The sequence below is a fragment of the Lagopus muta genome, chromosome 24 (assembly GCF_023343835.1).
Source record: "Lagopus muta isolate bLagMut1 chromosome 24, bLagMut1 primary, whole genome shotgun sequence".
NCBI lineage: Eukaryota > Metazoa > Chordata > Aves > Galliformes > Phasianidae > Lagopus > Lagopus muta.
This window is the reverse complement of record NC_064456.1, coordinates 4,982,506-4,996,956: the sequence shown is the minus strand read 5'-3', so window position 1 is coordinate 4,996,956 and position 14,451 is coordinate 4,982,506. Positions and strand designations below refer to the sequence as shown.

Below are 14,451 nucleotides of genomic sequence, written 5' to 3'. Positions count from 1 at the left end.
TTCAGGAGAAATGAATGTGTACATAACTTGATGCTCCAGGGCCTGCAGGGTCGGACCACGAGACGCCCTGTGTAGGTGTGATCTCATTAGTATTTGTGCAGTTTTCCTAGTGCCAATCTTACTAAGCTTGCCACTCATAAGAACTCATAAGTGCACATTAAATATTAAATAGAAAAGGTGTATTTTTCAAGTTAAAGCTTTTGTTTTTTTAGGGAAAGAATGCTTGAAGTCATGCTTCATCTGAGTCATCTTTGCATTGCATGAAATTCTTGTGTGCTTCTTAACCAATCATTCTTTATTCAGCCCTGTCTCTTGGCTGGAGTTGTGTTGTGCCCAAGGTCAGTGTTTCTAGTTAACTGTGGGAAGATGTTCACAAATCGTGTAATTTATCTGTTATTATTTACAGTGCTGTAAATAACTGGACAAGCTGTTTATTCAGCGTAACTTGTATATAGAGTCTGGGTTTAATTTTAACCCCTCTAAGACTTCCTTCCTTATCCACAGTGACTTGCAGTCACTGGTGCCTTCAGTGGATGGAGTTGGCTGGAGAGCCAGGGCCAGGCTGGAAGCTGACTTCCTGGTGGATGATTTCCATAAGAATGCAAAGTCTGAATCTGCTCTCTGGTTTCGTTACCTCTTCGTTTTCTCACTTGTTGCCTCTGAGTTTAGTTGAGAACGTTTCTCCTGTTCTCACTAACAGTACCCCAGGATGATGTGAGAAAACAAGTGCTTTTGAAGTTTGTCTTTTTGTGCTCCAGTCATGAATAGTTTTTGCATAGTTAGCAGATGAAATGTGCAAGGAAAATAGAGAAACAGTGGGAGGAAATGGCACGATAAATGCTAACGTTTACTGGTTGCAATTCCAAACTGCTTATTGCCAGCTGTGAGGAAACCTCATGCCTGTGTTACACCTGTAATGTTCTTCCTCTGAACACCATGCAGGTGAATATTGTCTCCATTTTTGGAGATCTGAGGGAAGTAGTTTAACTTACTTGCTCAGGATAGGTTTAGCTTTCAAACTGGAAGCAAGCAGCATTTCTCTTGACTGACTGAGTGTTTCTGTGTCTGTGGAAACACACTGCCTTCTGGGCACGATGGTGCTGTTGAGGTGTGAGTGTAAATGCCTGTCTGCAAGTGTCCTTTGCATATCTTCATCTGTGTGTAAACGTTTTAATTCCCAGGTCACCTGTATAACATGCAACTACAAATCCAACACCGTTGAGCCCTTTTGGGATCTTTCCCTGGAGTTTCCTGAGCGCTATCACTCTATTGAGAAGGGGATTATCCCTGTTAACCAGGCAGAGTGCATGCTGACGGAAATGTTGGCCAAGTTCACAGAAACTGAAGCTCTGGAAGGGAGGATATATGCGTGCGACCAATGCAACAGTAAGTCCAGAGCTGCTGCTGGCTTTGCCAGTGAGAAGCACCGTGTTTTCCAAGTGAGAGGTTTCTGTTCTCAAGACAAAACATACATGTTGTAACCAGTACATATATTGCTGTTCATGCTGTTTTGTATCTTCCTGCTGGTGGCTTCTGCTGCTCCTTCAGGAATCAGTTTGGAACCAAAAAGTCATTCTTCTGTTGTCTCTGCTACTGAGCAGTGCGATTTACCAAGGATTTAATACAGCTCTGCTTAGAGCTGCTCTCACTCTGTGTGTTGGAGGGAAGGTAACTGCAAGAGTTTGGATGCAGAAGGGTTGGACTTAAGGACAGAAAGGGACCATTATACTGTATGTTTTTCACATCTGTGTGGCAGGAAAGCTGTTGTAACAAGTTTTCTGTATGTCATCTGTTCCCTCGTGTCCCTTAACCAGAAATCACAACCGTGGATTTCTCACATGTGCCACCAGGTTAGTTTTTCTATCTCTCTGTTGGTGTTTGGACAAAAAGCAATGAACTGACATTATTATGGAAGGTTCAGGTTATTATATTGCCTGTTATTTGAATGCATGTATTTTGCTGCGCTCAGCTGGAAGATTATTTCTGCTTTCCTGCATAGGTCTGACTGTAAGATCACAGAATCACAGAATTGTAGGGGTTGGAAGGGACCTCCAGAGATCATCGAGTCCAACCCCCTGCCAAAGCTGTTCCCTACACCAAGATCATTATATGAAAATAGTTTTACCCCTGTGTCTAATCATGTAGCTCAGCTACTCTGATAAGCTGGATTTGAAATTTTTGTGTGTAGGTATTTATGGTAAATATTCCTCCTCTTGTGTGGAAAATCCCAGTAATTCAACTTACATGGCAACTAAGCAGCTGAAGCAGCAAGCATTCATAGAAATCTTTTTGCTATCAGTGTGTGAATCTGCTCTTGAGCGTATTCCCAAAATGTTAGGGAGTAACCATTCTCTTAGCTGTCCTGAAAGCCAAATACAGCTCAGATTCACAAGTAATGTTTGCGGAGTGTCAGCACGGACGAGTGCGGCTTTTACCTTAACTCAGTTTCCTGTGGTTCTTTGTGAACACCAGAGTTAAATGGCTGCAGAAATATTAACCAGCTAAAAAAAAAAAGAAAAAAAAAGGCAGAGGCAGACAGCCTGCATCTGAGTGCCAAAAACTACTGGGGGCACTGCCTGTCAGATGAGATAGAGGAGGAGCAACCATCTGTTCCAGCCTGGTGCGGTGAGATGCAGAAGTCTAATTAGCAGGTACATTTCTTATTGGAAGCACTGACAGCCACCTGTCCTCCTCATGGTGCAGTCGTATGTTTGGTGTACTGCTAAGAGTGATCACTGGGAAGAGAAACCTTTCTTCCCTCTTCAGTTTCTGTTTAGCAGTTCCTGTTCCTTTGTGAGCAGTCAGAACTCCTGGAAGTCGAACCTTGCTGGAAGCATTTTTCCTCTGACTTGGATTAATATCTTAAAGCCATCTTGTGATGGCCTGGTAAATGGATCAAAGTAGTACTTTAAAGAATACGGTGTCAAGGGCTGTGATTTGAATGCTGGTAGTTCACCTGTTGAAATTGCTGCAGCCCTGGGTGCCATTGGCCTGGCTTCCCCTAAATGCTTTGGTGCACTTCTTAGAGCAACAAGTCCGCACAAACAGCTCAAGGTTTGATATCTGATTGTGTGATTATCAGCATCACAAGAGGAAAAAAAAAAAGAAAAAAGCTTTAGATATTTTCAAGCATGGCTTTTATTTCTAGGAAAGTTGCTGATTTGCAGGGGCATGCATAGGATGGAAGTGCAAGTAGACACACCTTGAGTGTTTGTGAGGTGGACTGTTGCTACTGGAAGAAAAACAGGCTCTTTTCCTTTAAAAATAACAGTAATGGCACCTTAACAATCTTTGCTGTGATTTTTTTTTCCCATAGGCAAACGACGAAAGTCTTCTCCCAAGCCTCTTGTTCTGAGTGAAGCTAAGAAGCAGTTGATGATCTACAGACTACCTCAGGTCCTCCGGCTGCACCTTAAACGATTCAGGTGAGTGGGGCAGTGCAGGGAGCTGCCAGGCACACAGCTGCTGTCTTGTGGGAGAGAAGTGGTCAGCGTGGCCTCTTAGCTTCCCTTACCTTCTGAGCAGTGTGTGCCTATAGGTGTTTTACCCAGCCCAGCTGTGTGATGCACACTGATTAACACTAATGTTAAAAACTGATGTTTGTCCCATGTTTTCATGCGGTGCAGCACGTTGTGAACTGTGCTCAGCAAATCTGTCTGGTCTTGCAGACAGCTTGAAGCAGTGGCTGTGAGGCAGGTGAACTGATCTGCTGAGTGAAAGATGGGATGAATTTTACTGCCTGTATCAGCTCTTTACCTACTGAAGTAAGACTTAAACACAGTTGAAAATACGAAGTTTCTAAAATGTTAGTGTAGGTAATTATGAGATGTGAGAATTTTGTATTTGTATAATTGTGCTTGACCTTTACATTAGGTGTTCTGTTTTCTTGAAATTGGCTGTTACAAATCTAAAACATACCTTCAGCTAATAAGCATCAGGGACAGAAGGAGTTTTATGCCAAAGATGACCGCAGTAGATGTTAAAGTGACAGCAGATGAAAAAGTTGTGGTGCCTACTTGAAGGAAAACTCCTCAAACTGTGCTGCAGTGCTCCTGAGTCTGTCTTCCATTCCTGCAGCCCTCTGCCACTGCCAAGAAAGATTCAGAGGCTTTGATGATGCTCTTGTGTTTGCAGGTGGTCTGAACGCAATCACCGTGAGAAGATTGGGGTCCATGTCCTCTTTGACCAGGTACTAAACATGGAACCTTACTGCTGCAGGGACTCTCTCTCCTCTCTTGACAAAGAGACCTTTGTCTATGACCTCTCCGCTGTGGTGATGCATCATGGTAAAGGGTTTGGCTCAGGACACTACACAGCATATTGCTACAACACAGAGGGAGGTGCGTGTGCCTTATTACAGGGAAACAAATTCAAGAAATCTGTGTTTTATTCCATAGATGTAGTGCATTGTAAAGCTTCATATCACGGTTGTTTAGAAACAAGTTTCCTGACACTCAGTAGTTTGTTTCCCAGCATGTATTACTGGTAGCACGTTTTCTTTTTTTTTTTAATGGTGTGTGTGTAAAGAGCACAGATTGCTGCTCTTTGCTCTGCGGCGCTTTGGGATGCCTTTTATTGCTCACTGTTAACAGCATGAATGCTTCATTTTCTCACGGGATGTAACTCTGTGAAGCTAATCCAGCTGGGTCTTTTCTCAGCATCCTTGGGATGGTGAGATAAACAGAAAGTGTTTTGAAACTGGACAGGAACTATTCATGAATGACATCCTCAGGGTTTTTGTGAATTTCCAGCAGTCTCTTTCTTCAGCTGAATCAGCACTGTTTCTGTCTTTTAACTGATGGAGAAAGAGGTACAAATTGGCTTTCTCCAGGGAATTCTTATTTTCCTTATTGAGTTTTGGGGCCATCATGTGAAATTGGTTAAATTATCATTTGATATTTGTCAACCATGTTAACAGCACAGAAGTGGTAAAATGTTTTCCATATTAGAAACTCCTTCGGAAAGCTTCATTAGGGGAAAAGGCAGAGGTGCCTTTTCTCCTACATAACCCTTTTTCTCTGGGATGTCTGCTATGAACAATTCCAGAATGCAATTGGAAATGATTGAGTCCTGAAGGAACTGGCTGATGCAGTCACCAAGCCACTCGTAATGATATTCGAAGTCACGGTGATCAGGCAGAGGTCCCTGGTGACTGGAAAAAAGGCAGAATAGCACTCATTTTTTAAGAAGAGTAGAAAGGACCCAGGGAAAAAGCACCTTGTCTGCCTCCCCTCAGCGCCAGAGGAGACGGTGGAGCAAATCCTCCTGGAAGCTATGCTAAGGCCCGTAAAAGAAAGGGAGGTGCTATGGGATAACCAACATGGCTTCCCCAAGGGCAGGTCCTGCCTGACCAACCTTGTCGCTTTTTACAGTGGTGTAACTGCAGCAGTGGACAGGGGAAGAGCCTCTGATACCCTCTGTCTGGACTTCAGAAAGGCCTTTGACCTGGTGGGTGGCAGCTGGGCATGAGCCAGCACTGTGCCCTCACAGCACAGAAAGCCAACCGTATCCTGGGTGCATCCAAAGCAGCGCTGCCAGCAGGGCCAGGGAGTTGATCCTGCCCCTCTGCTCTGCATTGAGACCTCACCTGGAGCACTGCATCCAGATGGGGAGTCCTGAGCACAGGAGGGATGTGGAGCTGTTGGAGCACATCAGAGGAGGGCCACAGAAATGATCCCAGGGATGGGACACTGCCCTGCAAGGACAGGCTGAGAGCTGGGGCTGTGCAGCATGGAGAAGAGAAGGCTGTGGGGAGATCTGAGAGTGGCCTTTGGTATCTAAAGCGGGGGTTAATAAGAAAGAAGGCTTTGTAGCAGGGTCTGTGTGATAGGACAAGGGGAAATAGTTTCAAACTGAAAAAGGGGAGATTTATATTGGGCATAAGGAAGTAGTTTTCTACAGTAAGAGCAGCAAGGCATTGGAACAGGCTGTCCAGAGAAGTGGTGGATGCCCCATCCTAGGAGGCGTCTGAAGTTAGGCCTGACCAGGCTCTGGGCGTCCTTACTGAGCAGCAGATGTTCCTGTTCATGGCAAGGGAGTTGGACTGGGTGATCTTTAATGATCCCTTCCAACTCAGAAGATGCTATGGGTCTCTGATGCCTCCCCACTAATGTCTTCTTTCTGACTTTGATTCCTAGGTTTTTGGGTCCACTGCAATGACTCCAAACTGAATGTATGCAGCGTGGAGGAGGTGTGCAAAACCCAGGCCTACATTCTTTTTTACACTCAAAGAACCGTGCAGGACAAAGCAAGAATCTCAGAAAAACAACTCCAAGCTCAGGTGCTGTCCAAAAATACTGATAAAGACAGAATACTGACATTCCCATGATGGGAAACTCTATGACTCAATTAATGGTCTCTTGTTTGTTTGTTTTTGTTTTTTAAACCATTGGTGTTCACATCTTTCCTCTCTGTAGGGAAAAGGGCTGGCTGCAGGAAGGGGATCAGGTTGTGGTATTGTTTGCCCAGGTTTGGAGAAGTGTATCAAGCTGTGCAGTTCTGATATGTAAGACTGTAGTCAGAAACTTGTTTTTAAACAAGGTTGTTGAATTACTCAAAGCAAAGAGTTTGATGCTTTGTATCGTTAGTCTCATATTAAAATGGAATTGAGTAAGGCATATAGGAAATGAGCACAACCAAGAAATAGCAGCATTCAGCTGGTATCACAAAACCTTCAGATCGTCGTAGTGCTGATAAACCTCCAGAAGGAGCAGGTTTAGTACCTTCCTTTAACTGTCGTTAGGATTTCCACCCGGGTATTTCTTTTATGGCTGTTGAATAGTTGGAGCTGGCTGCCCTAAAAGCCTTTCTTGCTGAAGAAGTGTTTGACATTCATCAGCAAGAAGAACTGTTGCCCAGCCCTCAGCTATCTGTGGTACCGATTTCTTTGCCCTCAGATAAAGGCAAACAAATGGCTGGCAATTTCTTTCAATAGGTCTTTTTCTCAGTGTTACTGGGACTTTATGCACACTTGATAGTCTGCTCTCTAGGCTGAACTGAACTGGCAGCTAAATTTGCTAGGAATGTAATTCTGGAAACAGTTCTGCTCTGGAGAATGTTTTTTGTTTTATTTTTTAAAACAAATAAAAAAACCAAACACCTTGTAATAAAACAAGAACGTACCTGTGTGATCAGAGTCACATCTGTTTGCACTGGCAGCAAAAATAAAGGCCTACATTGCACGTTTCTGCTGGCATAACTTTCCTGATCAGGGTTAGAAAGAAGTGAAAACCCTGACTTGCACAGCTGTGACAGCAGAAGCAGTGACTGGGAGGCAACTTACACTGGCAGACGAGCACTTTGTTTTGGTTTGGTTTGTTTTCCAAGGGAATAGCGTGGAGGTGACAGCAGTCGGAGCCAGAGCGAAGTGCTGCTGACTGCACCTGCAGTGGCAATACTGACAAACTGGTTGTCACACGAGGCCCTGAATGACTGAAGGCAGCGAGGTTGTGCAGGTGCAGTGGGCAGCGTTTAACCTGTGAAGCTGTTATTCCTGCTGGGTCATAAAGGGAGGCAATTAAGTTAACTGTCGTATTCCTCAGTTTGAAAAGTTACAGAAATGTGTCTGTGAGTATCATGGTGTAGAACGCAGGGCTCTGATTGACTGGTTCTGGTCAGTCCTCAGCCTGCCGTTGGACCTCAGGAATTTTTGTAGTTTGGAGTCTGGCTGCTCATGTTTCTTATTGTCATCAAATCTGAATATGTGACTGCAAAGAGATGTGTTGCATTTCTTGTTGGTTCTTTTTTTCTTCTTTCCTGAAGCAGCTATGGGTTGAAGCATGCAGTTCTTCAAGCACTTGATGCAGTGTTCAGGTAGGGGAGCTGGAAGCTTGTTTTTCTTCCCCTTCCTACTTTCATCCTGGCTGGCATTGGCCATCAGCCACAAATTGACAGCTGTGCATTATTGTTGGAGTGGGCAAAGAGGAAAATCCCCCAAACACAATTCCTCTTTTTTCACTGCTGCTACTTCAACTTTTGATTTCCTGTGGGCACTTCAGCTGCTGTTAATCACTTCAGTCATGCAGAGATGAGCAGAGCAAACAAGAAACTCCTCTTTTGTTAGAGCACAGCGCCGCTCCACGTCTCCTCTGTCCATAAAGAATCCCATTTCCTCTGCGTCTGAGCAGTGTGCCGCTTTTTCAGCCTACACAAACTGATTTTTAGCAATTAAGAATAATTTGAGTTTATATGCTTGCTTTATTTTGTGGAGGTTTTGTTTGTTTGTTTGTTTGTTTTTAGACAAACCAGTTTGAAACAGTCTTATGGGAACAAATTAAAAGATTTTAATTCTGTTTCTCTAAATGTTGCATGGTCTGGAAGGATTTCCTGTGAATGTCTGCATATCTACGTGTTTACTAGGTAGCTTTTTTTTTTTCCCTACTAGTAATAAAAATAAAAATATTATAGGCCAGACTGAGGTACAGAATGACCCAGCTTAGTGCAGGGGAAGCTGGTCTGGCTTCAGCACAGGCAGAAGCTGACATTCATGAAAGAATGAAAATGAAATGCTTGTGGTGTTGAGATCTGTGCTGGAGGCTTCATTAGAGCAGAGTGCAGCTTTGTGGAGACTGCTTGTCTCACAGGGAAAATGAAAGGAAAAAAGGTGTTCGGTGCTGCCTCCTTAATCTCAGAAGTGAAGGGAAAATGGAGCAGTCATGTTTGCTGTGACTGCCAAATACTGTGATTGCATCCTGCATCCCTCACCGTGCGGGCCGTCTGTGTGCAGATTGATGGTTGTTGCTGTAGTGAGCCAAGACTTTGCTACGAATGCTCATCTTTTGACTGAGTGTTTTGCATTAGTATTTGTATTCAGGTAGAAATAGGGTTGTCATGTGAATGGACTAGATTACAGAGGGGGGTGGGAGCAGCCCATTAGCCGTGGGTGCAGCTGGTGCCCCGCAGGTTGTGTCGTGTTTGCTGTTGACAGTTTTGACATTAGTGACCTCTCCATGTAGCCTGGTTGCGCTGAGACGTGGAGATACTGCGGTCAGAAAAATATTGCCCTGATAGGGAAGGAATGAATTATACTTCAAAGTAAACTTGCTTTTTCCAGCACTGTGAGGCTTCTGAGATATTCAGCTTTTATTTGGAAGCGATAGCGTATAGCATTTTTTATGCTGTTTGGTTTCTGTTGGTCTGCTGTAGGCATCTTCATATAAGCATAGCTCAATGTCCCTGCCGTGGTGACACTGTTCTATAGTGTCTTGTTTGCCAGAAATAAAATTGGAAGTTACCTCTTTATATTAATAAGACAAACATCAAGCTTGTGATGACTGTGAAGCCCACTGAAGTGAATGCCTGCCCGTGGGCTGCCTGTAACACAAGCTCTGTCCCTCCTTTAATGGTGTGGCTTGAAATCCTTCTCCAATCCAGGTGTGTATTCAGAATCATTCCAAATGTAGGCTCTACTCCTGCAAGCACCTACACAACTGATCTAACTTAACTCAGGTGTGGAGGTGACGCTTTTGAGTCCCAAGCTCAGTGTCTGCAGGATCAGAACCTTTGTTCTGGTTGAACTGGGAGTGGAATTTGTTTCTGTACATGCAGGCACACCTGTGCTGGGGTTTCAGTCATGTAACAAGAAGCCAGATGCCTTGAGAGATGCTGAGAGCAAGTGTTAGACTCCTGGCACTGTGCAGGTTGCTGTCTGAAGGCAGAGCAAACCACAGGACACTTGCAGGCTGTCAAGCTTGTGAGTACGCAGCTCTTGGCACAGAGCTGTTCCCAGCACAACCTTCTTCTCTTCAACTTGTACGTAAACCAGTGTTAATTTTAAGAATGAAGAACCTTAATGTGTTCGTGGCCAGATAGGCTGCAACATTGGCTGTAGTTACTGGGAAATACTTTATTTTAGTTAACATTCTGCCTCTAGCAAGTTAGTTGCGTAAATTTGCCTTTGTTACCACTTTACTACCTGCATGCCCAAGTTGAACTATGCATACTGCAAAAACAGTTTCTCTGCAAAGCAATGGGGGAAAAAAAAAACACAACAAAAAAAAGACACTTTTTTCCCCCGCTGTTTCCAACCAGAACAGTTCTCTGGTCTGGTTTGAAGTTCTCTGTTCAAAGCTGTCAGTTCTCTGACAGCTTTGAAGCTGTCAACATGAAGCAGCAAACAGAATAATGTGCATTAAGTGTGTGATGTCAGACTCTTCTTGGTGGCTGTGTCACCCCCATTTCCTTAGGGGATTCCAGCCATTCTTTTTCAGCACAGGAATATAATTGGAAACAGTAAAAGCACTGAGTGCATCCTGTGGACTCACTGTCAGAAGTTATTTTTGCTTCTAAAAGGCAAAAGCCATCTTCCTAATGTCCAACTTAAATCTCCTCACTGTTAGCTTGAGACCATTTCCCCTTGTCCTATCACAGCCCCTGCCAGAGTCTGCCCCCTTCTTTCTTACAGCCCCTTCAGATACTGAAATATTGTCCTGGGGGTAATTTAGACACACTTGTGTTGATTGTAACATCCCCAGGCCTGAATGTGCTTAATTGCATCCTAACAAAACTTCTGGCTGCTGCCAGACCCCAGGATAAGCTCCAGTGGAAGTAACAGTACTGCAAAATGAGAAGTATTTATGGAAGATACAATAGACAGGATTAGTTTTACCTGCCAACACAATTTAGTGAGCTAATTTTGTGTGATTCCTTAGATTTGGTGCCTTGTATCCAATAACATTTTGCATGGAACAGAAACACTGGGAAATAAGTCCTGACTGAAGCAGCAGATTTGTGTTTTGTAGGTACTCTCAGCATCACTGGCATCTTCACATTTCATGTCCGTATGAAGAAGTTGACCAGCAAGCTCAGAGGCTATGATTTTATCCTTACATGTTTGAAATATCTGTATATGTCATAATTGAAGGAACGGCTTGTTCAGAGGCCAATTGGATTTAGATTTTCTCATGTCATCCAGCCCCTTCCAGTCAGTCACTAAGCTGAGCTCTGGCAGAGCGTGTGGTGCAGAGCGAGGAATCAAAGCTCCATGGGGAGCTTTTGGTAGAGGAGCTGTGCCTATGGAAGGGGCCTTCTGTCCCAAACCTGGCTTTGGATATGAAACCTCAATTTAGTGGTATCTCATGTCCGTTACATTAATACTGATGCCTGCTTATTGCAGATGGGAATCTGAAGCATTCCGGCAGGCTTTTGAATTTTGAAACCCACAGCATAGACTGAATGATGAAAAGCAGAATGTGTTTGTCACCTGTACCTGTTGGTGATTATCTGTCCTAGTTGATTTAAGGGGTGTGCCTTTAGGCCGCTCCTGTTGTGCTTGTTTTATTTTAAATTCTGTGATTCTCTGTGTGTGAATGGGTTCCATTTGTGTAAATGATAATTTGCATGGTGGGCCAAAACAGTTTTGAGAGATCCGATAGTCCTACTAATGCAGTTTGGAAAGTACATTTCCAGAAGGGAGGGTGGGGGGTAGAGAGAGGAGGGGGAAAAAAAAGACAAGACCAGCCCAATGGGCCCAGAATTGGCTTTAACCACTGCTATTTATTGTCCTGAAGCGTATGCATGATATGGAGGGATGCACTACAGTTACAGAGCAGTGCTGTGCTACTGATTTTGTGCAGGCTGGGGGCCAGCAAGGAGAAAGGGAGAATGAAACAAGGGGACAAATCAAGCCAAGCTGAGCACAGCAGCGATCTACTTCCAGGAGAAATGGGAGGCACTGGGTTTGGTGACCTTATGTGTCAGAGGATCATGTATTTTGCAGGCAGGGACATTAACAAAACCCAAATGCAGTCTCATCAGCTGCAGTCTGGGTGCAAACATTTCTCCTACTGGTAATCTCATACTGCCAAATGAATGGTGCTTCTCCATTAAGTATTCCTAAGGAACGGGACCCCAAATTCTCGAGTTTTTAGAGGGAGCTGCCTACTTAAAGCCCCCCATGTCACTGTAAATGCTTGTGTAGCTGGAAGTGAAACAAGAGATCATGCAGCTGATGATTTGAACGCCATTTGATTTGTACTTCTTAGTCTCAGTAACGTGCTTTCAGTGGAGGCGGCAGGTGCTGAATGTGATTCTTTCCGTGCTGAACTGCTGGGTCTGGCCCTGACTCCTCAAAGTAGGACTTTGCGGGGTAGAAAAGGGCTCCCTCTGTGTCTGCTCCTGTTTTACACTTTCCATGTGAGCACATCTTCATTGGAATGTAGGGCTTTTGAGTGCTTCTCCTCTTGAAGAGGAACAAAGAGGAACAATCGCCCCTCCAGCACGGCAGTGCTAAGTATGGAGAACTTAGGCTGTAGCCTTCTCTCCTTAGAGAACCATATCCATGCTATGGGGATAATTGTTACACTGAGTCAGTATGAGTGAATCAGTGCAGCGTCTGTGGATTCGTGAGGCTAAAGAATGTATGATAACATGGACAAACCAGAGCTTTGCAGATGAGCAATGCCACTGCCAGCTTGTGGGGCACTGAACAGAATCTGTAGCTGAGGAATTCAGGTGGCTTACCCATGTGGCTCCTCCTTTGCACAGGGAGTGCAGTGTCTGTTCTGCACAGCTCTGTGCCTCTGACTCATGAACTCTTCCTAGCTCATCTTCATTCTCCTCATATTTATTAAATGAAGTTATGAAGCCTGGCCCTTACGGCTGTTGCCTACTGCTATGAGATGAACTCCAAATATCCATGTGAAAACCAAGTGTACAGCTTGTTTGTCAGACGTGCTGAGTACAGAAACATGCCACTAGCAACCTTCAGCCCATTTGGAAGAGGCCCTGTTTCTTGTGTGCTCAACTTCAGCTTTGTTTAAGCAGCCACCAGCTGTTTAAGGCACAGCCTTCTGTACATTTACCTAAATGAGAGTTTTACAGGAAAGGAACAAGTAGGTATGTTTGTTTCCAGTAAAACTTCAACCAGTTTTCTTTTGGGTAAAAACAGCTGCAATGGTCAGGATGGTTAAAACTGTCTTCAAGAAAAGTGCAGCCCAGGCAAACTCCCTTGAGTTGAGACAGGCTTGCAAGGGATGCTGCCAGGGAAGCCCCCCTTTCTGCTGGTGCCCTGAAAGTTCCACTGCTGACCTGAGCAGGGGTAGAAGGAAAGCTAATCCTCAGGGTTTCTGAAGTTAATCCCACTCTAAGATTGCTGGAAGGGTGCTGCTGCAGGCTGGTTAGAACACGAGCATTTCTTTCAGTATGAAATCCCCTTGCAGCCACTACGAAAATGAGTAAAAAGCTACTCTGCTTTCCTGGGTAAGGATCAACACTGGAGTTTGGTGGCTTCTCTGATTTTTTTTTTTTTTTTTCCAGTCACTTCTGTGGGGGCTTTAAGTCAGAACAGCCTCTGGTATCTGCTCTGAGTTTCTGCTCCTTTTGTCGCTAATGACTTAAGCTGCTGTGTCCCATGCTGTGCTCATGACTGAGGCTGCCTCTGCTTCAAGGACGCTTCAAGGCAGCAGCAAGCGACGAGAGAATCCAATTAATTACTGAATGTGTTCAGGCAATCTGGCTGCCTCGCAGCTCGGTGCAAACACTCTTGAAGCGCTGCTTCTGACTGCAGGTTGAGCAGCTTTTATTTCAGTTGTTTGTGAAGACAGCAGCCAGTAAGTCACCTATGGCAGCCTTATGTACTTAACTGTGAACTGCCCCCTGCTGAACCCAGGCCTCAGGAGGAGATCAGTGTGTTCTAAATCAAAACCAAGATTAACTACAAAATGACCTACTGTTCTAATTAATCCCCTTTTCCTTCACAAAACTGTTCCTGCAAAATTTGACATCCTTTTGAAGTACAGATAATCCATTTCTTTACAAGATGTTAAAATTTCTGCTTCGAAAACAGCATTTTAAAATATGTTTCAGTAGTGGAATACACGTCTCTTTGGGGGCAGTTCTCAGTCACAAAACACAGGCAGTACAACTGCAAGAGAATGTTTTCATTTAAAACCCTGTGCATAACTGCCCAAAGAATCCAAAGCCATGTTGCAGTCAGACTGCCACAATGCTCAGGGCTGGGAAGTCATTCTGCTCTTCAGGCAGCGTATTCTGGGAGCTGCAGCGTTCTGTCTCTGATTGAATTCAAGCTACAGCTCCCACGTCAGCCTCATGTCGTGCTTTCAGTGTCCCTTGAACAGCTTCACCACCCATAGCGGGACTTGAAGTCACTAAAGGCAAGTTGTAGTTTGAGTCCGGCGTGCAAACATGCTATGCAACACCGAATGGCTTCTTCCCACAGAGCCCTGATTCCTGTACAGTAAGTGCACCAGCTTCATCTCAGCCGCACACGATCCATGCACCCTTCTGGTGGTTGGAGTTTACCCACGGCTTCCCACGGTTCTGTTTTCCTTTTGAACAAGGATCCGGCACACAGCCCAGGACTGGATTTGTTTGTTTGTCTTTCGGGTGTGAAATAAAAATCATGTTTTTATGATTTTTGTAAATCTTTACTCTTTTTACACCTTCTTTTTGTAAACTGAAGTTTCTTATTAAAAAAAGAAAAATTTCACTGTG

The 14,451-nt window shown here is 44.3% G+C and overlaps 1 protein-coding gene across 5 annotated transcripts in view; it reads left to right on the top strand.

Annotated features, from left to right (window-relative positions):
* Window positions 1–14,443, top strand: part of USP49 (ubiquitin specific peptidase 49) — a 31,900-nt gene extending 17,457 nt beyond the window's left edge. For 4 of the 5 annotated variants that reach the window (XM_048925574.1, XM_048925573.1, XM_048925570.1 and 1 more), the window contains 4 exons: window positions 1,182–1,386; window positions 3,317–3,425; window positions 4,135–4,340; window positions 6,138–14,443. In XM_048925574.1, coding sequence (XP_048781531.1) covers window positions 1,182–1,386; window positions 3,317–3,425; window positions 4,135–4,340; window positions 6,138–6,328 — 711 coding nt within the window. In that variant the 3' untranslated portion in view covers window positions 6,329–14,443. The remainder of the gene's footprint in view (window positions 1–1,181; window positions 1,387–3,316; window positions 3,426–4,134; window positions 4,341–6,137) is intronic. The other variant, XM_048925575.1, reaches the window with a different exon arrangement.
* Window positions 14,444–14,451: the final 8 nt, after the last annotated feature.